This window comes from Anser anser (assembly GCF_964211835.1).
Source record: "Anser anser genome assembly, chromosome: 2".
Classification (NCBI taxonomy): domain Eukaryota; kingdom Metazoa; phylum Chordata; class Aves; order Anseriformes; family Anatidae; genus Anser; species Anser anser.
Genome location: NC_139721.1, coordinates 76,492,066 through 76,515,769, shown reverse-complemented (window position 1 = coordinate 76,515,769; position 23,704 = coordinate 76,492,066). Strand labels below are relative to the sequence as shown.

Below are 23,704 nucleotides of genomic sequence, written 5' to 3'. Positions count from 1 at the left end.
ATGGTCAATCCTCTCTGCTAAGAAATCAAATTTCCTGAGTGCTTTGCCTTGTAGTGTGTTCAAAATCCAAGTTTGGTACTCAGAGCCTGAAGTAGCCAGAGAGAAAATGTGTTGAAATGAGTGGGGTTGTAACAGTGTTAGATTAAATGATGTAAACACTGCTGATAAGTGTTTCTTCTTGTAATATAATGGATGTTGAGCTTCACCCTCAGCTCATGTCTCATTAATGATGTTCCTGTATTACATATATAAGGAGAAAGTGCTTAACGGTACCATTGAAGACTGTTTTGGCAGATTTCAAAATGAGGGGCTGAATAGTTTATCTGGTCAAATCTGTGTGGTTTTCTTCACGTTGAGCTGATAGCTTGTGTATTTCATAATTCTAATGAGCTCTGAAATCCTGGTGAGGAGGGCAGCACTGTGTGCTTCGCTCTTGGAGATGTTCAGAGTATCACGAATTCATAGGGCTCCGTAGGGCTCCAGCAAGGCAGGGTGACTCGTTGTAAAGGCTGTCAAAAGTGGCACAAATAAAAACTGTTCAGGGTTTATTAATGCATATATAAATGCCTGTGTATCCATTAATTTGAATAGTTTTAATGGCCCTAGCTTATTGAAATGAAAAATGCTGCCAGTGTGATGGTTTACTGTATTGACCTACACTGTCAGATTAACAGTGTCATTTAAATGCGTCTATTGTATTTATTTCCATGACGGCTTGCACAAACTCTGAATAAGCAATTAGGGATTATTTTGTGTCTCTCTCTCACATTACGCTTATCTGATTATAATATTTTTCTTCTAGGGGAAAGTGAGATTTTTGTCAAAAAAAAAAATCCTAGCAAACAACCATATCCCCATATTACTGAATAATATGGCAATCTTCATCTAGTAGGGATTTTTTTTTTTTTTAAGGATAAAGGGTGGAGATTCTCTTTGGTGCAGTAGATAGGATTGCACTTTTCCTAGCTTCTTTCTATTATCACCCTTGGAAGAGAGCAAAACTTTTAGGAATGTGACATCTTCATTCAGTAAAACTTGTGGAAAACACAAGAGGCATCCCACTTAGTGTCGGTCTTATTTTGAAGACTTCAGAAAGCAGAGAAGACTCTCTTTTCCATTCTCATGGTTAATCAATTTTTGTTTAAAAAACAAATATACCCTGTTTTGTTTTTTAAGACTTATCTGCTTTGTTTCTATTTTTTCTTGAAGCTTTTTTTAGACCCATTTAGTCTTCTCCATACTTTCAGTTGTGATGGATCTCCCGCATTGCAATCAAATATTTCTTCAGTCTTTTTTTCGAACTAAAGATTAGACTATTTAAGGAATTAATTGTGGGGTTTTTTTCAGCCTTCACATAATAGAAGCACTGAGAAGAAGAAAACTGTTTTGTTTTTTAATCTTGAAGGGAGGAAAATAAAACACTTCAGAACCATGATCATAACAATCCTGTGTCTACTCTCATGCTAAATGCATCATCTGTAATTAACAGCTTAACTGTAGATGTAATAATGAGTTGTCTTTGGACTTCTACGTAGACCTGTCTTGAACGGGCTCAATGCCTTGTACCCTCCCAAGGGCAAAATGGTGTTGCTGTTTGGGGTGAGCTGGCCAAGGAGGGGGATGATTCTGTTTGCAGATGATGCACGAGAGGTGCATGTAGGCTTGGTGCACATCACTGCTTTGATTTCAAGAAACCCAGAGTGGTGGGGTGAAGGGATGGTGCCTGGTGAAAGCAGGGTTTGGGCAAGCGCAGTTTGGGGTGAGCAGTGCCTTCCTGACAGCTTTAGGTTTAGGGAAGCAACTTCCGAGTGCGATGAGCCTCCTTGAACATGAGAATGCTAACGGCCCCGGTAATCCAGTGTTCATTACTTCCTGGTAGTATATTGATTTGTGCTTTTCCATTCTGACCTTGTTGCTTTTCTGGACCTCTGTGGGCTGTAGACTGTACGAATGCAAGTTGTTTTGAAGCAAACAGTGCAGATCCGCTCACAGCCTCAGGCAGTAAAGGATGTAGCCATTTGCTGCTAACCCAGGTGCAGGCAGGAGGCATGTTATACCTGTCCCTTTCTCAGTAGCATCAGTTCTCCAAGTTCACAGTCTTGGTTTTGATCGATTATTCTAACCATCTTTCCAATGCCCTCTATAGTAGCAACAAGACATGGCAGAGAGGGCTGACTGTAGGTGGGATGCAGCTGTCTGAAATCCATCTCACACACACTTTTTTCTTTAATAATACAAAAAACAACAAGTCTTTTGTTGATTTCAACTGTAATTGCACGTTAGCTTTTCAGAAAGTTATCTATCTGATCTTTATCGGATGTGATTCAGCACCGGCAACAGACACAACTGTCTCCTCTCTCCCGATGGCTGTTGGTTAGTCATTTTAATATTTAAATAAAATGCACAATAAAATCTGTTGCTCCGAAATTTAGACTTGAATAAATTAATGTGTAAGAATTGACAGAGCAATAGAAAAGGCATTTTAATTGAAAGCAGAACTAGCTATTCTGGCTTTAGAAATAACAAGTTAATAGAAATGTTAAAAATGAACGTGATGTTCTATCTTCTTATAAATTGCTTTTAACAAAATTTATTAACAAATTATTAAAATTAAAACAAATTAAAATTTTTAAACAAAATTTTAACAAAATAACTTTCAAGGGTGCTAATATTTTGTGTTTAAGCATTGATGTCTGATTATTTGAAAATGGTGTATTAAAATTGCTTAATGAGCCCTGTAGAAAAGTATCAGTTTCTGCCTGAAACTAATTGTGTTTAAGGGACTTGTTTTAAAAAGTACTTATTTACTTAGAGTAGTTTTATTTTACCATTCTCTGTGAATTAACAAATGTTTAACACAAAAATTACTCAAAGACATGTGCACAGTAAGTCGTATCAACTTTGAAGCTGCTAAGCAGTATGTTTAAGGAAAAATCTACAAGTTTGTGCAACAAGATGAAATGTACCCGTTTCATTAACAGTCTTGTAATACAAAGAGAACAATACAGGAATGGCTCATGTTCTGATAGCCTTAATATTGGAGATTTGAGAGCGTTTCCAAAATGAAAGTATTTTAATTATCTGTTGAAATCTTTGTCTTCATGAAATGTAATAGGGAGAATGTGCAAGTTATGTCGGTTTTCCTTTACTGTTTGTCCTGTCTTCCTTGTCTTGTTTGCTTGAAATGTAATGCGATCTGGGCAAGAAGTGTCTCTGGTTATACATATGTTTACTGTTTAGTACAACAGTGTTCTTGTCCTAGTAGTATGTGCAGTATGCAAATAAATTACTGTGGTGGTTTTTAAAATAGACTAGCATTTAGCACTCGCGGATTCAGGACTGTTGGTAGAGTATGGAAGAGGCTGAAATCAGCTCACCTCGCCAGAGCATAAACATAGCGTAATGTTTGACAGCATGTTAATATTTGGGTTATACTGCCACAAAAATCAATGGGGAAAAAAAATCTTTCAGTTCACTGTAAGCAAGATTATAAGGAAATCTATTGCTTCAAAGAGATTGTTAATTTTTAAATGGACAAAAGTCATACCTGTAAAAGGAGGTATAATTATTCTGCAGCAAGCCTGGTTTGCTGATGCACTGTCGAACCTCTGAAACATTGCCTTCATTTTTTCCCCTATATATTTTCCCTAAATACAGATTGAACCAAGTACACAGTGAAAGCAGCTCATGCATAAATTTGGGCGTTACGATAATAGGCTGTATTTTAGGCCACTCTGAGGGTTGCTAGACTTTGGCAGAGCTTTTCTGAGTATCAGTCACAAAGGTGCAAGGGTTAAAGAGCATTTGAAAACGTGGACCAGGGAAAATTTAATTCAAGAGTAATGTCAACTTCCTGGATAATTGCAGTCGTTCTAGGTAAAATATGTTGTTCAGGTTCTTGGCAGGCTTTCCAGTAAGGGCAACAACAGAATTAGTTGCAGTAGTGTGCTAATGGCAACTCAGTCTGAAAAATGTTTGAAGGGAAAAATATGCAAATAAGATATTCCACTTAAAACATGCATGTATGTGGAAAACTTTGGAATAAATCCTGAATATGGCACATGCTTATTAGAAAGAAGGAAATGGAAGAAATTATTCTTTTCCTCCAGACAATTTGTATTAAGGTTTAAATAATTTTATGTATCCTTCTCATTTCTATCCTATGTTGATGTCATATATCACTTTATATCTTTGCTTTGCGTTTTAGAAATATTTAGTGTTTGTTTATGCAACAAAACCGCTGTTGTTACAATGAATGTTGTAGAGATTTTCAGCAGGCATGCCTACATAACTTGTCTGTGGGCAGCACAAGATGAGCTGGAAGAAGCCTGCGTCCAGGATTTTAATCTCATAGGATTATCAGAAAGGGATGTGGTAGTTGTATCTCCAATTGCTTTTCTAAATATTTAAATAGCATGCTACCATGTTGTGGTGTAGACCCAACTTTGTCAGGTGTTGCTTGCATAGTTTCCTACTTCTTGCCTTCGAAATGTGTAATGTTTGTATGCCTTCCCCATGACTATCCTTGGGAATCTTGAAAACTGACCATGGAACTGAAGTACCTATGTTCCTAAAGTGTCACTTGCATCGTTTTGCCAAAACTAATCACAGCTAGCAATATACAAGTCTCTTTTTTAACATCATGATAGGAAATACTATTTGTCAACTATTTCTAGTAGTTGAAAAAGAAAATATTTTAATGTAGTTCCAGCTGATCTTGTTATTAGAGGGAGGGGAAAAAAAGGCGTTGTATCCTTGCAATATTTTTTCCAGATGGCGTGTTGAGTTTATTCATCCTCAGAGGATTTAAGTTGTAGAGTCTTAGAAATACGACTTTTTTAAACAGTTGAGGACAGAATGCTGATAAGGCTCAACCGTTTTATTGTACTTCCAGTGAATCAGCAAAAAGATCAGCCTTCATACAACTACATCTGCTCATTAGCTTTTATTTCATTTGTAGATCTTGAGATACGGACATAAAGCTCGAAGCTAGTTCTGACTCTTTCTCTTCTCCCCCATTCCTGATTCTTCTGTGGTTGCCTTTGGACTGAAGCATTCATGGATTACGAACAGCTCCTCCTGCCCATATATCTGTGTAGGACTTTTTTAGCGGCCTTTCATGATCCCTCTCTCTCTCCAATATCCATAGTTCCCTTGAAAAAAATGAGGTTTTGGAGTAGATACAGGCAGCTGGATGATGCGACTAAAGCAACTGGAGCTGCTGCTGCCATTGTATGCTGTTTCTTTGTATGTTGAAAACTTTTTTTGGGGGAAAAGGGGGTGTTGTTTAATTGCTACCTTCAAGTAAAATTTTCATAAAGTCAGATTCTGCATCTGCCACTTTTTTTCCCCTACCTCCTAAATGTCTCTTAAATGTCTCTTGCAGCTGGGTCTCGGGCATCTTACAGCAGCCAGCACAGCCACCTTGGCTCCGAGTTAAGGGCACTACAGTCTCCAGAACATCATATAGATCCTATTTACGAAGACAGAGTTTATCAGAAGCCCCCTATGAGGAGTCTCAGCCAGAGTCAGGGGGACCCTCTGCAACCAGCACACACAGGCACATATCGCACTAGTACAGGTAGGTGAATGTAACTTGCATGATTGTCTTTTTACGAGTTCTGTCTTACTCTTTAGTACTCTTTCTTCTCTTTCTGATGTGCTAAACAACACGCATTGTGTGCATGCCACTCAAACAAAATACTTTACACAGATGCAGCTATCAACAGAACCCTAAAGGCATGCACAAAATGTAGAAATGTTTAATGCTGTGCTATGTATACAGTAGGTTAAGCTAATCTAGGGAGGGAGCTTACTTACAAGGAGAGTGTTTTTATTAATCTTGTGTACTGTCTTCAAGAGAAATCTATTATCTCTGAAGAAATTGCTAGGATTTTTTTTTGCTTGCAAAGATATTTTGTGTATATATTGTAAAGGGACTGTGAATTTCCTTACTCATGAAACTGAAGGATTGTTTATTTGGCTTTGAGATGAATAATATGTAAATGTTCTTCCTTTCTCCTACAAAGGTACTCCTAGGTATAGGTATAGACACAAACTTGAACTATGTCACAGAGAAGAGCTGTTAGCATCACTCAATTTATCTGTAAATAGTAATGATTGTCCATGAAGTGCATTGGTGTACAAGTCCTGCTCACAGAATGTCCTCTCAACCAAGTGAAGTGCAGCTGTATGTTGGAACCCGTAAATAGATCACAAATCAACAGGGATATTTCTGGTATTTAATGCACAAAATAATTAGAGTATATAAATTCAACAGCCAAAATAGCCTAAAGCAGATGTGGAAAGAACTTGCCTTAGGAATTGCAAGTATTTCTGGTGTCTTATCTTTGCTGCATTGATCAAATAGGGAAGATTCTGTCCGTTCTCAAATTACTCTTGTTTTCATCAAGAGAAGGTTACATGTACTTTTTGGAGCAAGAGAGTTTGCTTTCTTATAAAACTTATTTTTCTTTTTAAAATCTTTTTTCCAAAGGAAAAGCTGGTAGTTTTGCATGGCTGAAATTTCTACTGCTTTATGAAAGTTTTGAGTGTTGAGCGTATAAGTGAAAATACTTAAAAGTTCTGAGTGATTTCTTTTTTAGTTAAATACCTGTAACAACTTCATACTTTTTGAAGAATGCCACGTCCTTCCAATGGAAGAAACTAACGTAGTATATGTTCTGCATAGTCATATTTGTATGTTTCTATGAGGAAAGGTGACTGTTCTTTGCATGACTGGGATAAGACATCTGTCTAAATCACTGAGCAGCAGAGGCAGTGATGTGAGTGAAGCAGTGTTTATACTGAGCTTTGATCCTGGCATTCCACACGTGGCCTTTTATTTCTTATACTAAGCACTCTTTCCCAATCATGCCCTGAAGAGGGTTTCTTGTTTTGCTTGCAAAAGCAAAGCAGAAGCCTGAAGTAGTAGCAGGCTGTCTTGTGGCTGTTATCTTCAGAACACCTGCCTATGTAAGGAAACCCTATGAACATAAATAACAAGTATAGGGTGTGCAACTGGCACACAGGACATTGTGGGTAATACGTGAAGATGGATTTTCAGAAGAAAGAGGAAGAGCTGCACAAAGATGCTGATTTGGATAGCAGAAATGGGTCCTGTGAAGGTGAATTTTGTTTTGTTGTCTTTGGGATACAGACTTGAACATTACTCCAGGCTCGTTCTGACAGACTGCTCCATCAGTCCAGCTCTGCATTGCACTGATCCTCCCTCGCTTTTCCCCTCTGCCCCTATCATCAGGGCATCAAAGAAAGCTAGATACATGCCAAGCCATACAGTGTGTTGCTTGGTGTAGATGGATGCTGTCAGCCTTTTTGTGCAACCAGCCTGAAGAGCAGTCAATGCTCAGAGGGAATCTTGGACTCCTTCTCCTTGAGCTCTCAGTCTCCTTCTGCCTCTACCACAAGTGCCCATAGGAACATACTCCTTCTGCTTCATGCAGAAAAGAGAATGTAAACTTAGTTGAAAGACTTTGGATGAAGTCTGATTTTTTTTTCCTCTTCAGCTGACATTACACATCAGAAACAAATTATGCTAATTATACTTGGAAGCCATCTATTTATGCTTTTTTTTTTTGAAAAGAGAGAGCTCCTACTGAATTTGAAGCTTTCACATTTCTGACTCAGAATGGAAATGCTTTTTCTTTCTTTTTTTTTAAAAACAGACATCACCTCTCTGTTGTGAGCTCTGAAGTAGTTACTACATTCAGGAATGTTTACACAACTAAGGATAAAGCCTACTCAGTTTCTCATCCTCTAGGTGAAGCAACAATCAGTGAACAGAACTCTAAGATTTCTCTATGGGGTATACTAAATTCACTTTGTGCTATTTACTCACTGTATTTTTGTTCATGCATGTACTTTTGTATTTTTCATGTATTTCACTAATGAATGAAATGCATAACCAGAGTTCTGCAATAAAGGCTAAGTATTGCAGGAGGTACAAAATAATAGGACCTTGCAGAACATCGTCCTTTCCAGCATAACTTCAGATGGGGGCAGAATGACTTCTTCATCACTTTGAAGCTTAAATTATGACTGGGTGTATTCCTGTCATGCTGTCTCAGCTAAAAATAATCCTTCAAACTTAACAGCAGTAGCTGCATAGGCTTCTTTGGTTCATAGCTTTTACTAAACAGTCACTTCTGGTCTTCAAAGTGTAGCGCCTTCTCTCTTATAAAACGTAGCAGCCTGAACTTCTGCACTTAAACTAGCAATAAATGTGAACTTCTGCTTTCAAAATGTGAATCCACAAAAGATGTAATTGGAGGGACTACTCAGACACATGTAAATATCAAAATAATTTACTTACTGAATAGCAACTTATAACTTGTATTTGCAACTCAGCCTAATAACACTAATAATTTTTGTCCAGACAGGTGTGTCACTTATTTTCCTTACAAATCTAAAGACCTTGCTTTACTCATTTAAACCATGAGCTAACAAGAGTAGAGACAAGCTTATTTGATGGGATGTTTACATGAGCACCGCTGGAACTTGAAGAGTGCTATTATTAATAGATTGATTTCCTTACTGTCAGAGTGGGTCACAGAATAGGCATTCTTTTGCAAGTTTGCTTAGTTTGTCAAATTAGAAGTTAGGACTAGGGATTTAGTCTTATTTAACTCATGTTAAACATGAAACAAGTCTAAGCTTGTAAAATCTTGCTGTCTTGCAAGTCTGGGATTTCTGTAGTTTCCTTGAAGAGAAAGCAATTTTCCTCAGGTTCTGGACTGTTGGTGTTGACCTACAGTACAGGAACATGGCTACAACAGCAGTAGTATTCATGAGATCAGTTGCCATCAACCTTTGGAAGCTGACAAAACTGTGTCTGCAACTTCATAGAGATACTTGCCTCTTTCATCAAGGGTCCAATGAAAACAAGCCCTCTACTGTAAAAGGATGTGATTTCTGGATAAAATTATTAAAAGCTTTGGAAGAGAGGGGTTCCCAGTATACTGCGAGGGATTGGTTGTAAACAGGGGGTCTGTGCTTACTCTGGACCTTCCACAACTTGGGCTTGGAGCTTTATCAGTTGAAAAAAGTGATTCTTGTTAAAAGCAAGACAGGCACTGGTGAGCTGTGGATATGCAGAGCTAAAAACTTGCGGAGTGCTCATGCTCTAAAGAGTGTTTCTTGGTTTTTGAGGCTGTAAGTGAGTATCTTTGTCCTCAACCTCACTTAAGTGGGAAGAATGAACCAGCAATTACACTGGAGGAATGAACCTGTCCTCCTCAGCCCTGTGAAGGATATGCATCTCCCTGGTTCCCGGGAACCTCGACACCCTTGAAGAAAGCTAAAGCATTATCTCAGGGTGCACAGACTCTCTGCCCCTGGCCCCTGAAGGTCACCGTGGGGAATGCCTGGTGGCACAGCTCTCATCATGGGAAATCCAGCAGCTTTGTATGGTCATGCAGTCAGTTGATGTTAGAATTGAGTGCTGGGTGATCAGACCGGTACACGTACCTCTTGAAAAAGACAGGGTGTGTAAGGCGTTTGGAGCACCATTCTGTGCTTTCCAGGGAGGTGGGAGGAAATTGTGGGAGGAGAGAGAGTAGGCTCTGTGGTTGAACAGGTGCAGCATAGCTGAAGTTAAAAAGGAGACAGCAAAACAAAACATCTGTTGCAAATGAAGTCAAACAGTGGAAGGATAAGCTGTCAAAATTCGCATTGCCTTTGAACAGTGGCTTGGCACAGGACGTGAAGGATTTACCGCGTGTGGTTTATCTGTCAGGGAGCGCGTGTGCGGCAGGGACACTCCTGCAGCACTTCTTGCTGCTGCTTCTGAAGCTGCCTGACATCCATCCCTGTGTGCTCAGGCAGCTGCTAGGCTGCCCTACAGCTTCTCCTCTGGCCTCTTCTCCTTCAGATCAGGTCTCCCCGAGCTTGTTCAAGTCGGATCTCAGTGCCTCCACCAGCCTGAAGCTGTCTTTTGTTAAAAGCTGTGGCGCCACAAGCTGTGCTGCCTCCTGGGTGCCGTGGTGGAGGATGCTGATCAAAGAGAAGAGGCTTGTGGAATTTGTGATAGCAAGTGCAAAACAGAAACAGGGCTCCTTGTCAGCTGGGTTTCTGTGCAGAGGGAGGCTGCAGTCAGGAGAGCACTGTGGTGTTGATGTGGCGAGTTGGAGGGGGTGCTTTTCGGAGGGAAGAGTTACCCGTGGTAGGCTGGTCCTGTGTCTGCCGAGAGCGTGTCACACTTCAGCAGCGGTGACTGGGCAAGATGTGCTTATTGCAGGAGCTTTCAGGGGTTTGTTTACTTTCAGTGGTCAGCACATAAGGGGCACATGCAGCACAGAGCCACTTTCCTACCTAACGTTATCTTTTGTCCGTAGAACTATTGCTTTAGTGGGGTAGGGGCAGTGTTTGCTCTTGGAGTCCAGTCTGCTCCTCTGGTGACCTGGGGACCTTCCTGAGTGAAGTGGGGCACAGACACGTGCCGGGGATCAGACATGCTGCTGGAGGGACAGCAAGAGGATCCATGCTGGTGCCTGCTGCTTCATACCTGGCTTTTGCTGTCCTGGAGGTCAGGCAGTAGCTGGGGGAAGGATTTACAAGCATGATTGGTGTTCCCTTTCTTGTCACTGAGCTGGTAGCTTTCTTGCAACGTGGCTGGGCTCCTTCTCTTTTCTCCCTCCTTGTTCCACCTTACGAAGTATCTGTGGCGAAGATCAGGTCTATTCAGGACCCAAAGGAAAGGCAGGAGAGGGAGAAGCAAAACCCCTTTTTTGCTGCCCCAGACAGGAACAGGCTTTCCAAAACTGATTGTACTGTCTGTTTTTGTGAGAGTACAGCTCATTTTGTTGCTCGTGAGTGTTCAAATGGCCCAGAGCTCCTCTCCTTATTTGAGTTGCGCAAGCAGAGCGAGGCCATACATCCCCCACTCTTCGGTGTCTGATTGCCTCCCAGGTGCATGGCTCCCACCCACCTCCTGCTCTTGCTGCGGGGTCCATGTGCCATTTGCCTCAAGCCCTTGGAGTTTGTCTTCCTGTACAAAATGTTGCTGCAGTACCGATCCATCAGACTTTTTAAAATACCACTTGCTGTATGTTTCTTTTACATTTTTTTTTTTAATGCTGGTATAGCTTACTGCAATTCCCAAAATTTAGCTGTTTTCTCTTAGCTCCTTTATCCCTTTCAGAAGGAGCACAGTTCTACAAAGGATGTACCACTTGGCCTAAATTATATCAATTTCACAAGACTGTAAATATTTATCTTCATATGTAATAAAGTATAGGATATATTTGATATTTTTAGCAATCAGCATTATTTCAAGGTGAAAATTCTTTCTAAAATTGCAAAGCAATTTTCTATTATTTGGAAAATTGTCCATGTGAAGAAAGTTGATGTCTGTATCCTGTAAAACAATGATTTACTCATCTTTTAAGAACAATTAAGCCTACTTTATAGTAATCTTGTGGCATCACAAAGTGATAGCAATTTTTACGTTGTCATAGATAAACTGTCCTTTAATCGTTTTAACCATAAACTTCTAAAGTTTTTTTTATTGCTTTTGAAATAGTTTATACCAGTATTAAGATGATATCTAAAACAAATATAAGAATGTTGCTTAAACTTTGCTTTGAGAAGTGTCTTTTTGATAGCAATTTACAATACCTTATAGCAATCAGCCCTTTGGAAAGTTGTTGGTTTTAGCCGTTTAAAATCACTGAAGTCATATAGTATTTAAATGTGCTGAAAAAAGATCTGGGAAACTAGCACAGAATTCTAATGTTGAAATGGGACTATGTAAAAATGATGTTTTGGGAATCCAGTTTTATTGTTGTGATGAATTCCATGTAGTGGGCTTGGTTCACAGAAAGTATTTCTACAGCTGCAAGGCCAGCACGTGTAGCATCAGTTCTGGGAATCGAACCTGGGACTTCAGCCTTCCACATCACCAGCGACAGGCTTCAGAGAGCCATTGATATCCCAGCCATCCCACAGCTATCTCGTTCTTTTCCAGTTTGTGTTAGTATTGCTTCTCGTCATGGAATTGGAATTTAGATAACTAGGTGTATGACTCAATTCCATGGACTTCAGACTTGATGAGTAAAATGAATTTTTAGAGAATTAATAGGGAAATGATGTATTTTTTCTCTTACATGCAGTTAAGTGTCTTTAAAGTGTTACAATGAGCATCATGTTACATTGGTATAGTTTCACTTTGCTTTCAGAATAACATCTAGCTATTAACGAGACGCTACCTGTTGCGTGCTAGTTCCTGTACTACAAATATTTAATCTGGAAGTAGCAAGATAACTTTAGTTTCAAACACATTTTTCTTTATTTGGGGCTTAAAGTTGTCACTTTAGCCAAAAAGGAGCAGTGACATCAAAACCAGTTTTTACCCCATTTGGATTAAACCTTTTGTCTGTTATACTGCTTCTCAAATATTTATTTTTTTTTCAGTCCTAAAGTACAATAGTTAGGTTATAAATAGCAAACATCACTTACTTCTGCTTAGATTGTGTTTTTGTGTGTGTGTTTTTTTTTTTCCTGGCTGCGGGGCTGGTTTGTTTGTTTGGTTTGGTTTGTCTTTTGTTTTGTCACAAGTTGATGTGATATTCAGTGGCATACTGTGATGCCACAGCTGCAGATTAATTGAGAATCATGCTGGTAAATCACACGGCATGGAGATCTGGCTATAGGACATAATGTTTTCAGGGAAATTAAAAAAGAAAAATTACTCCTACCACTGCATCTCTATTAGTTTGGTAATGTTGTGATAATAGACCTGCATTCCTAACTGACATCCACTTGATGACATTGGTTTGGGGGAGAGAATTATAGGAAACAGGTGGAGAACAAATCTTCAGTACAAAGTAAATTGAGCACAGAACACCACAGTGATCTGCATAGAGAAATAACAAATCACTTCAAAGCAATGGGAAGGCATAATCCCATTTCATTTGATAGATCCTGGTTGTCTGGTGTAGCCTGATCTGTGATTATGTTCTTGTATGTTTGTTCTAAGGCTTCTCTTCTTCCAGGTACGCTGTATGGTATCTTGTCTGAGAAAGGATTGTGTTTTTTTTTCATTCCTATTTACAATTTGGAAGGACAATAATGAAAGACATTGCTTTGAATTTCAGTGGTCCCTGTAAAGCTGTGGACAAGAGCGGTGGGAGAGGGAGCAAAGTGACAGGAGATGAAAACTCTGCAGATCCACCTTTGTAATCTGTTAGCAATATCCCCCTTAGAGTGGAGAAACTTTCCTCTAAATAAGGTTCTTTAAAGTATGAAGCCCGTGGTTAAGTTCCATGGAGGAATATCATACCTATCTGAAGGTAGCCCAGATTTCACTGTTGCTCAGAATAGAAACTTGTCAAAATTGTTAGCATTCACAGCCTCCTTCCTCTGTCTCATAAACAGAGTACCTCCAGAGGTTTGTGGTATGCCCTACATATTTTCTAATTTTTCTGTGCTCTTTTTTTTGATAGTGGGATGACTCAAAGTATGTCTAATGCATCTTAGACGTCCCTTAACTTTTGCCACCCATCGAGGTAGAAGTATGATTATAAATTTTTGGCCATGCTTTTGAGTCTCAGGGAAGTACATACCCTGTAAATCTCATCTGCCTCTATGGAGAAAATACAGTGACTACTCTCTGTCAGAAACTGTGTATTAATCAACTGTTTACTCTATAGCTGCAGTTTCACGTAGGTTAAAGCCTGGTCACACTAGACTTCAGTGATACAGGACTATATCTATTATCTTTTATTTACTTCATTGTTGTACAGGAGTAGAAGGCTGTCCTTTATGAAATAAGAAATGATTCAAACACATTTCATAAATCTCCTTGTAAATACTTGCTGAATGAAAACACAATGCTGTGCCTGAGGTAGCTACCCAGTAATGTCTTCAAGAGGGCTAATGCTTTTGTTAAAGCATCATTCTTTCTGCAGCATTGTATTTAAAGCCACTCTTAAAAATCACTAGCCCATTATAATTTTTAACTGAAGCTGTATTTTTATTATTATTTTTTAAGAGTACCTACTTTTATAGGTAATCTCTTCCTCTCATCATCATTTCAGCATTGTGCATGTAGGGCTGGACTTTTTACAAGTAGATAAAGGATTCAAAGATAGTTTTCACTCTAATGGGTCCATCAACTTTCGAACTATCATTTGCAGAACTTAGGTTAGTATTTTTAAGATATACAGATGTGTGGTCTGACACTGGAATACAACTATGACTAATTTATTAATAAAATAACTCTATATTCCTAAGTCAAAAACGTTAATTAAAATAGCTGAAGTTCATTACTCTGTCCTAAAGAATAACAACTAATAACCATTTTATAACTTGGGATTATAGCGTACTTATTAGGAAGATGTCAAAATCTGAAGGAGAAGACAGGTTTCCGCAACATGTGGAAATTTTTAATCTGTTGATGTGTTACTGTCTTTTTTTTTAACATTTTGTGATAACAATTGTGACTTTGGTCCGTGCCTTTGTTTTATGCTGGCTGGCTGGAAAAGAAACTTGTAACAGATTTCAAGAGAAGGTGAATTTGGAGTAGAAGCAGAAATTTAGTTGCTTGTCGACACTTAGTAGCATTGGTTGTCTTTTTTGCTTTGATCGGGTTTTATAATGGTTATGGTCATTATATTCCATGCGCACAAGGTGAAAGAAACCATGTTGTACTACAGAGGGCTAAAGTGATGGATATGTCTTCTGTTGTGCCATTGCTCAGGGTTGAATTTTATCTCCAGTGAGAAAATGGGCGTGATGAATTTTAATATCTTCAAGTCTGAAAAGGCAGTTGCTTTCAAGGGCATCAGCAGTTGATACTTTCTCTTTTTAAATGCTCATGTAACAAATGAATTAAACTGCATATTCTCCCCAAATTGAGGGGGTGCAATTCAGAGAGATGAGAAGCGATCTGAGAAAAGATCTTGGCGGAATACCTTTAGCAGCCAAAGTTGGCATCTGATTATCATGTTTATGTGGACGCACCATTTTTTTTTTTGTGCAGAGAAGCATGTTGAAGCATGCTAGAAATCTGAGAGTCTGAGAATGCAAGCTGCATAAGTTAGTGGAGATTAAAATCTGTCAGTCTTAAAATTCAGTCAGTTTCTGAAGGTGGAAAGGAATTTTTATATTTTTTTATATTGAAAACTTGAGAAGGTCATGGCTTCAGCCTTTCTTGATTGTAAAAGGAAAAAAAAAAAAGGGTTTTTAATCTGCATAAAATCTTGGTGTCCCCTCAGAAATCTACATGGATCTCAAAATGATACTTTAGCAATACACGCTTTTGAGATACAGATTGTATTATTGTGATGGGCATCCCATAACTTTGGAACCTGATGGTGAAAGATGATTGAAGGGAAGGATACATATTTTGCAAAAGTTGTGGGTGTGGGGGCGTGAGGTGAGGCACAGCAGTGAAGCCTTGTAACAGACCTGTCTGAGAAGGAGGCTGCATTCAAGTTTTGACTTCATCAGGTTTCAATGAAGCCTTTAAAACATTGTTGCAAATAAAGTTTCATTATAACTCTTTCATTTTAGGCCCTGTATTTACTAAACTGAAATACAGATCACTAAGATACAAATTCTGTTAGTAATGTTGTTGCCTGAAGTATTTTTGTGCCTATTTCTTTTTTTTCTTTTTTTTTGTTTAGAGGTACAAATATTCTTTCAGATGTCTTTATTCATAAGGTATGTATTCATTGCCATTGCAAACCCTAATGGAAATGGGTGACTTCAGATTGATGCTTGCTGGTCACATACTTGAAGCCTTAAATAAAATGATTCCTAGTAAAGAAATGCCAAGTCTAAATTGGTGATCAAGAAAATTATTCCATATGCTAAGGGTAAAGCAATATCAGTGTGCATCTTCCCCCGGTAGAAGGGGGAAGATTAGAAGGGGGAAAAAATAAATTTGTATTTCAAAAGAAAAGTAAGCACAAAAGGGAAACTAAGACACAGTGTGAGAATGTTCAAACTGAAGTGGAACAGTATAGACAAAAGAAGCCTTCAAAGTGACCAGACACCAGTTGTTCTGTAAACAGAGGAGTAGCTCAGAAACAGAGAGCACGGTATTTTTTTCTGTAATACAGGAAGAATCAGTGGGGAGCATCAGTTTCTAAGCAAAGGAACTTTGAGCCTTGTAACAGTTAATGTCAGGTCTAAAAAGGCTTTGAGAAAATTAAAATGAAAGGATACATCAGTGCAGTATCAGAAACAGTGTAGCCAGCAGGACCAGGGAGGTGATCATCCCCCTGTACTCAGCTCTGGTGAGGCCGCACCTCGAGTGCTGTGTTCAGCTTTGGGCCCCTCGGTACGAGAAGGACATCAAGGCCCTGGAGCATGTCCAGAGAAGGGCAACGAAGCTGGTGAAGGGCCTGGAACACAAGTCCTGTGAGGAGCAGCTGAGGGAGCTGGGGTTTAGTCTGGAGAAGAGGAGGCTCAGGGGAGACCTTATTGCTCTCTACAACTACCTCGAAGGAGGTTGTAACGGCGTGGGGATCGGTCTCTTCTCCCAGGCAATACAACAAGAGGAAATTGCCTCGTATTGTACCAGGGGAGGTTAAGGTTGGATATTAGGAAACATTTCTTCACTGGAAAGGTTGTGAGGCATTGGAATGGGTTGCCCAGGGAAGCGGTTGAGTCACCATCCCTGGAGGCCTTCAAAAGACATGCAGGTGTGGTGCTCAGGGACGTGGTTTAGTGGTAGGCTTGGCAGTGCTAGGTTAAAGGTTGAACCAGATGATCTTAGAGGTCTTTTCCAACCTAAATGATTCTAGTAGCAACTTCAGTTCTTCAGTCTTCAATGATTATAGATTTTTTTGCATTGAAACAGAATTTATTAAATATGACCATATGCAGAGCACAAGTGTATTCCTTGTTTCCTTCACTGAAACCACGTACCTTGGTTTCAAGGGCGTAAGGAGTTGTTGTCCAACAAAACAGTGGCATGTAAATACAGCGATGATCAGGAGATGATTTTAAGATTGTGAAATAATCAAAATAGCAAATAGGTATGAAGTCATCGCTGGGGCATGCAATCACATTGAGTAGGTTTATGATCTTTATTAGGCTTAGTAGTTGGCAGCTGCCAGGAATGGTTCTTTTAACTAATTTAGAGATGTACTGAATATTTCCAGAAGTACTAATCGTGTAGTGGCTAAATAACTACCTTGGATTTTGAAGGTGGGATAGGAAACTATGAACAACCTAAGTCTCCTGTGATATCATCTGGAGGAGGCGTGCACATTACTTTGATAAAAAGTCTTTCTTCTTACCATGTCATTGGAAATATCTAATTAAAAAATAATCTGAATAGGTGCTTTGAACAGCACCTGCACACATTAATTACAAGTAGATGTAACAGGTATATCCAGTACCTATGGGAATTTTAACATGTTCGTGGGTACTTTTTGCAAAGTACCATTCTGTCCAGTTTCTGCTTCTTTGCTTTACTTTTATTTTCCCTGTATTACATGTTAAGTTCCCCTAAAAGGAAATACCTGGTACAGCAAAGAGTGTAGCTGTTTGCTGTGCCCTGGCTGTTGAAGGCACTGAGCTGAGCGTGTTGGAGCTGACTGGAGAGAAGGACGTTGTTATCTCCCCTGAGATACACAGCGTATGAGCATCTGGAGATGGTGGAGCCAGCAGAAAGAATTAGGGAATGTGAGTAGCTGAGTCTAGAAACTGCTGAGAGAGGGACAGAAGGTCGAGGTGATAGAGGGAAAGACGCTTTTGCAGTTGGTTCTGTGGAGTTCAATGCAATCCTGGAAGTCCTAAACGGATGATGTGCTAAGAGGAGATGGAGGAAAGAGACTGTCCTGTGAGGATGCAAGGGGAAAACTTAATTAGAGATCCTTATTATTTCTGTTCTGGCTGAGAATAAATATGGAATTTGGAAACTGGAATTTTGATTGCAGGATCAGCAACTAAAGAGGACAACACAGAGAAGAGAGGGATAAGATGATGGAAAACGAAAGATGAAAGTTGGAATAATTTGGACTGTCTTTCCTGATTAGAATTAATCAGGAAACTGTTACAAATTTCCCAAGCTACAGAGCACCTCTGTGCTGTTGATATTTGTATAAGGTCCTGAGTATTTTAAATCTAAATTGAAGCTTTATATCCTGAAATCCTTTAGTGCTTTTTTGGTCTTTTCTCATGTTTAAAGTATGAAATTCCTTGTGCAGTTATACTTCTCACAGAGGATATGATTGTGCTTTCATAAAATCTTAATTATTTTAGAGGGTCTTACTAGTATCAACTATAGTATTGTGTTTTTTTTCCTCTTCCTCCCAACTGTATATATTTCTAAAATCCTAAGCTTCCCATGTGGAAAAGTGATTCTTTGTTTTAACTGCTAAGCAAATTTAGCGTATTCGTAATGCCGTACATATTGAACAGTGTTAAACTTGACTACTTGGGATTGCTGATTTGCTCCTGGTTTGCTTTGGATATTATTATTTTTATTAAAATATGTGTCGAGGAAGGGACACAGAAAAACATAGTTAACATTTAGAGATAAGAAGTGTTTGTATCCCTCAAAGCTGATGAATTCTGTTTCCTAATTTATAGAGAATACACTGTTATTTTTACAGTGTATCAGATGGGAAAAGTACCTGCTTTATAAATCTTTCTGTACATTTGCTACCAACAGAAGGCACTGCAATTATATCATTTTTGAACTCATAGAGGGAAGATGGACATACCTTGCACCAAAGGATGTCTTACTGGGGTCCAACTTTTTGAAAAAATTCAGTTTTCACACAACAGTAAGAATCAACTGCAGGTGCAAATTAGTTCCTAAATAAATAAATTCTGAATTGAAGAATTCAAAACCTTTATAAAAGGCACAAGGAGAAGGTGAACACGTGAGCTGAGCACAGAGTACAGAGAAGAAAGTTTTTTTTACAAGGTGTTATTTATATGTCAAACAGTAGTATCAGCCAAGTAATCTTCAGCAAGAAGGTGTAGTAAGATAAATCTCATAAACGAGTTTATCCTTTTTGAAGGTCTGATCCTATATATGCTAACGAAATTTCCTCTGACTTAGGAATTCTGAACTTCTTAGCAGTTCTTACATGTATTTGGTCTCCCTAAGATGCTTAGGTGTGGTGCAATACCCTCCCTGTCTAAATCAGCATATTCTTGATTTTCGGTTTTCCTTGCTTTCCTGAGATGTTATAGATTTGAAAATAACATACATAGTCTAAAAGTGAATTTCTGAGTTAAGTATCTCATTAAGAGCCTATGAGTGCATTTAGAGATGCACCTAATTTTTCAGTGTTAATATAATATAAAACTTGTGTGTTTTTATACTAAGCAAAAGCTGCAGGAAATGATACAGGCTGGCTCCTCTACGTGCTGTTTCTGCAGTTAAGAGAACTGTAACATATCAAGTTGTTTGAGGATTTTCACTGTAGTTAACAAGGGCTCTTTATTTATTGTCTTGGGTGAAAATTCGTAAGAACGTATTAAATATTTGTATGGTATCCTCCGTTCTCTGGGGTTATGATTTTCGGTACTGCAGTAGTGAAGGCTTGAGACGATATGGTACTTCTAAGGCATGAATGACTTGCCAAGCTAAAACAAAATCTTAAAAGCAGTCTTTAGGTGACAAATTGAAATCTCTTTGAGACTGTAGCTCTGGGTTTGCACAGTTTGAAATGTTCACTTTGGAACTTCTTGGTGAAACTCCTTTTGTAACCCAAAATTCAAATTCTCTTCAAGCATTGTTCCTGTATTGAACTGAAGCTTAAAATAGCATGAATGCATAGGGTTTTACTGGCCTGCTTCTGAACATGTTGTTTATTGTATCCAGCGTCTGCTAACTGCGATGCAGAGTGGATGCTCTGGCCTTACTCCGTGCCAGCTAGACTCAGGTTTGTAGCATGCAGTCCCCATCCCTGCATGGAGGGGGCTGCTGGCAGGAGCTGTGCTCTGCAGCTGGGTCTCAGGAACTGCTGGACAAGTTACATGAGAGTTTCTGAGACTTTATCTGACATTTAGCCACAGAATTTCCATGGAAGTTTTTAGAAAGTGTTATTGCAGCCTTTAGAAAGGCTGCAATAACTATTAAAAATGATGTGTGGTGACTTAGGAAGAAGAAATAAGCAAGATGAAATAAGGTTTTGAGATACTTTGTTTCTTTTTTTTTTTTTTTAATCCTGATCTCAGTTTTGAGACTGTTGAAGACTGAAGACTTCTCTTTAAAGAGAAGTTTGGGATTGAAGGTGTCCACAAAAGTAGTCCTACCTCTTCACAGTCTGGTCACCACTTCTGGTTTTACCTTCAGAGGTATGCAGAGGCAGAATAGACCCAGGGCAACAGCATGGTTTGGCCATGTACCTGCTTTGGCCAGACCAGGTCCCAGAAAGGCTGGGTTGGTGGCTGGCACGTGTCTCTTTGGACAGCACTTCTGCTACACCTCCTCTCTTCCCTCTCTTCCCTTGCTGGGGTGAAGCCCTGGTCCTTGCCCAAGTAGCATTGCCTCTGGCCGGTGGTGAGCCAGGCCTGGTCCAGGTGTAGCTGTGTGGTTACGGCTGTATCTGACTTTGGTTTAGGATGAGAGAAGTCAAATGCAAAAGTTAGAGGAACGGGTAAGTGCTTTCAATTTAAAAATATGTTAATAGGTTGCACGATCATCTGCAGACGTAGCTGGTATGTGAATGCTCTCCAGTCCGCTGTATGTGCCTGCGGATTACCCTGTGCTCACTGAAGATTAAATGTCTCTGGGTGATGCAAATGGACTTTTCTTTTCTTTTTTGAAAGACATAATAGCTATGATTTTGATGTTTATATGCCCTAAATCCAAGGAAATTCTCAATAAATGCAGTCTTTGTCATAGACTGAAGAGCCACACTTTGATGAATAAATATGGCTGCTTAAAGAATTTACTTAAGCAACAGTAATTGCTTGGTAGATGCCTTTCTTCGGTTTTACTTGAAACTGTTCATGTAAAAATGTCTATTAAAACTGAACTCTTTACAGTCCATGACTCTAATCTAGTTAAATGTAGAAGCTATTCTTAAGTGAGTGTTTTTTTCTTTTCCAAATTGATCTAACCTTGACCAAACAAGCTGATATGTGGACGCGCAGCTAAATCATAGATTTGTTTCATTTTCATATTCTAACTCTGGTAGTTCTGTGTTCATTGTGAAGAAATTCAAAAGGAAGTAAGTCTGTTAGGAAGATAATTTGAGAAATGAATCAGAGTGACTCAAAAAGCACGTAGGTGTTAGGGTGACAGCTAGTTTTGGTTCATATAAATACCTATTTTGATAAACAGACAAATGAGAAAATAGAAAAGTTTTTAAAGAAATTAAAAACAAACACAATTTCCATTGAACTGCCTTGCGAAAGAAAGGAAGGGAAATAGGCTGGAATATGTCAAAAAGCAATCTCCATTACAATGAGTTCTTGTTTTCAGCATTGTTAGCGTTGTTGGGTTTTTGTGCAATTCCCCATATGTGTCAACAGCAGGATATTCTGCGTATTGGCAATACTTATAAGTATGCTATGTCAGTGTACAATTCAGTTTTTGCTTTTTCACTTGAAAACATTTCCAGTATATTCTCTAACTTTTTCACTTTTTCTCATAAGGTACCAAATTTTGGGTTTGAATTGTGTATTTTCTGTTAAAAGGTGATGATGTTCTTATGTCTTCATAACATTGAGTTTGGAATGATTTATGCATGAGATGTTTCAGTATGCGTTTTCTTGAACTTGAAATATGAAATGTTCTTGCATTTTAACTGACGCATTTTTACGAAAAGGTCTCTGTGTCTTTATTACTCATTTCTCGAGGAATTATATACTAGCAATTAAAAACAGTGCTTTTAAAATGTTGCTGAGTGTTTATGTCAAGGTAATCCCTCTTATATATGTTTGTAACAAAGTTATAAGATCATACTTGTTATCTTAAAGTGCTATACTTGAGAACCATGGGGAAAAAAATGAAAAGGCAGAATTTGAATGTTTAATTTGTTTGAAAATTTAAAATGTTCAGGCGTTGTAATTTCTGGCCTGTGCTAGCTCAGACAAAACTTCAGTAATTTTATTTTAAGCTCAGTGTATTTCATCTGCTGCCACTTCGAGATAAAATGCTTAAAGTCCTTTTTGTGGATATATAGTATACTGAAAATATTTACCATCCTAAAGTGTCAATGTACATGTTAATCAGAAAGGATTGGGAAATATTTTACTAAAACCTGCCACTTGAATAGTCAACTTTGCCTATACAGTTCTGTGTATGAATTTGACCCAGCTAAAACTAATCCTGAAGGTAGGCCCATTCCTGCTTGCAAAAGTGCTCTTGTGGTCTTGGGCCAAGGGGAAGTGGGAGTCGCGAAGTTTGCCACTTCAAAGAGTCCAAGCCAGCTTTTAATTTGTATTTGTTTCCAGGCCAAAGATCACATTGGTGTTGCTCCTCTAGCACTTACAGTGCAAAGCCATTTGCCATTAACTGGACCTTGGTTGAAAAATATTGCGTATTTAATAAGAATCACAAAGGCGACCACATCCTTATTACACTGTGGTATAACAGGAAGATAATGGGCTCTGAGGGAGATTAGTGAGATTTTTGAGTCGCAAAAGCATTAAGTCAGTTTAAATCTGTAAGTAAGCCGCTCAAACCTGCTAATACAATAATCTTGAACTCAGCGCACAACCGTTGCTAACGTGAATTAAGACATCTATGTGGGCACCTCATACTTGGCTCTTTTGCAGACTCAGGTAGCGGTAGCAGTCCTCTAAGTCTTCTTCATGATGAAATATGAAGAAGGAAAGTAAAAAAAAAAAAAAAAAAAAGTTACTGAAGTGTGCACAGTAACAGTCAGTGGCAGGTGTCTGGTTTTACCTGTTTCACCAATAGCAGGACTATCAATTTGAGCTGGCCATTTCGTCTGCCGTAGAGCTGTCCATGGCAATTTGGCCTCCTGAGCCTGATTTGATGTTCCTTCTGCTTCCATCCACCTTTCGAAGGACTGCAAAAGCCTCATGTGCTGGTGTTTATAAATCCTAGTTTGACTAGTCCCATGCTTTTCTGCACTTGTTTTGTTCCAGGTTAGTGCAAGTAAAACCCCAAGTGAAAAGCACTGTTATGGTCTGTTTAGCTGGTGTTAGAGACCTTCTAGTGCAGGAGTGGCATGTCTTTTAGAAATTCATTTGACGGTTATTTACTTCAATGGTTTTGGAAATGACGATGTTCTTTGTTTGTTTTGTTTTTTTTCTCATTCTTTTTGAACCCCTGTTTTATATGTGTGTGTTTTTTTTTCCTCTGCCTAGACCTGGTTAACCATTTCTGTGAACAGGTCCTCAATTTTTTACTTTGTCCCTACTTTCCTGTCGTAGCCCCATCTTCCCCTGGTGTCGACTCCGTACCCTTACAGCGCACAGGCAGTCAACACGGCACACAGAACGCAACCGCGACCTTCCAGAGGGCCAGCTATGCTGCAGGCCCAGCCTCCAATTACGCAGACCCCTACCGACAGCTGCAGTATTGTCCTTCTGTTGAATCACCATACAGCAAATCTGGGCCAGCCATCCCACCTGAGGGGACCTTGGCTAGGTCACCTTCCATTGATAGCATTCAGAAAGATCCCAGGTGGGTGAAACCTTAATTGTCTACTATTTCTTGTTTGTGCAGAGGTTTGAAATTGCAGTTTGCTTTGTGTGTTTCCGCTACTGAATATCACCACCAAAAATACAACAACAA

At 39.0% G+C, this 23,704-nt stretch overlaps 1 protein-coding gene across 10 annotated transcripts in view; it reads left to right on the top strand.

The window, feature by feature from the left end:
• Window positions 1–23,704, top strand: part of CTNND2 (catenin delta 2) — a 644,756-nt gene that overhangs the window by 386,435 nt on the left and 234,617 nt on the right. For all 10 annotated transcript variants that reach the window (XM_083825789.1, XM_083825793.1, XM_083825790.1 and 7 more), the window contains 2 exons: window positions 5,387–5,581; window positions 23,341–23,593. In XM_083825789.1, coding sequence (XP_083681915.1) covers window positions 5,387–5,581; window positions 23,341–23,593 — 448 coding nt within the window. The remainder of the gene's footprint in view (window positions 1–5,386; window positions 5,582–23,340; window positions 23,594–23,704) is intronic.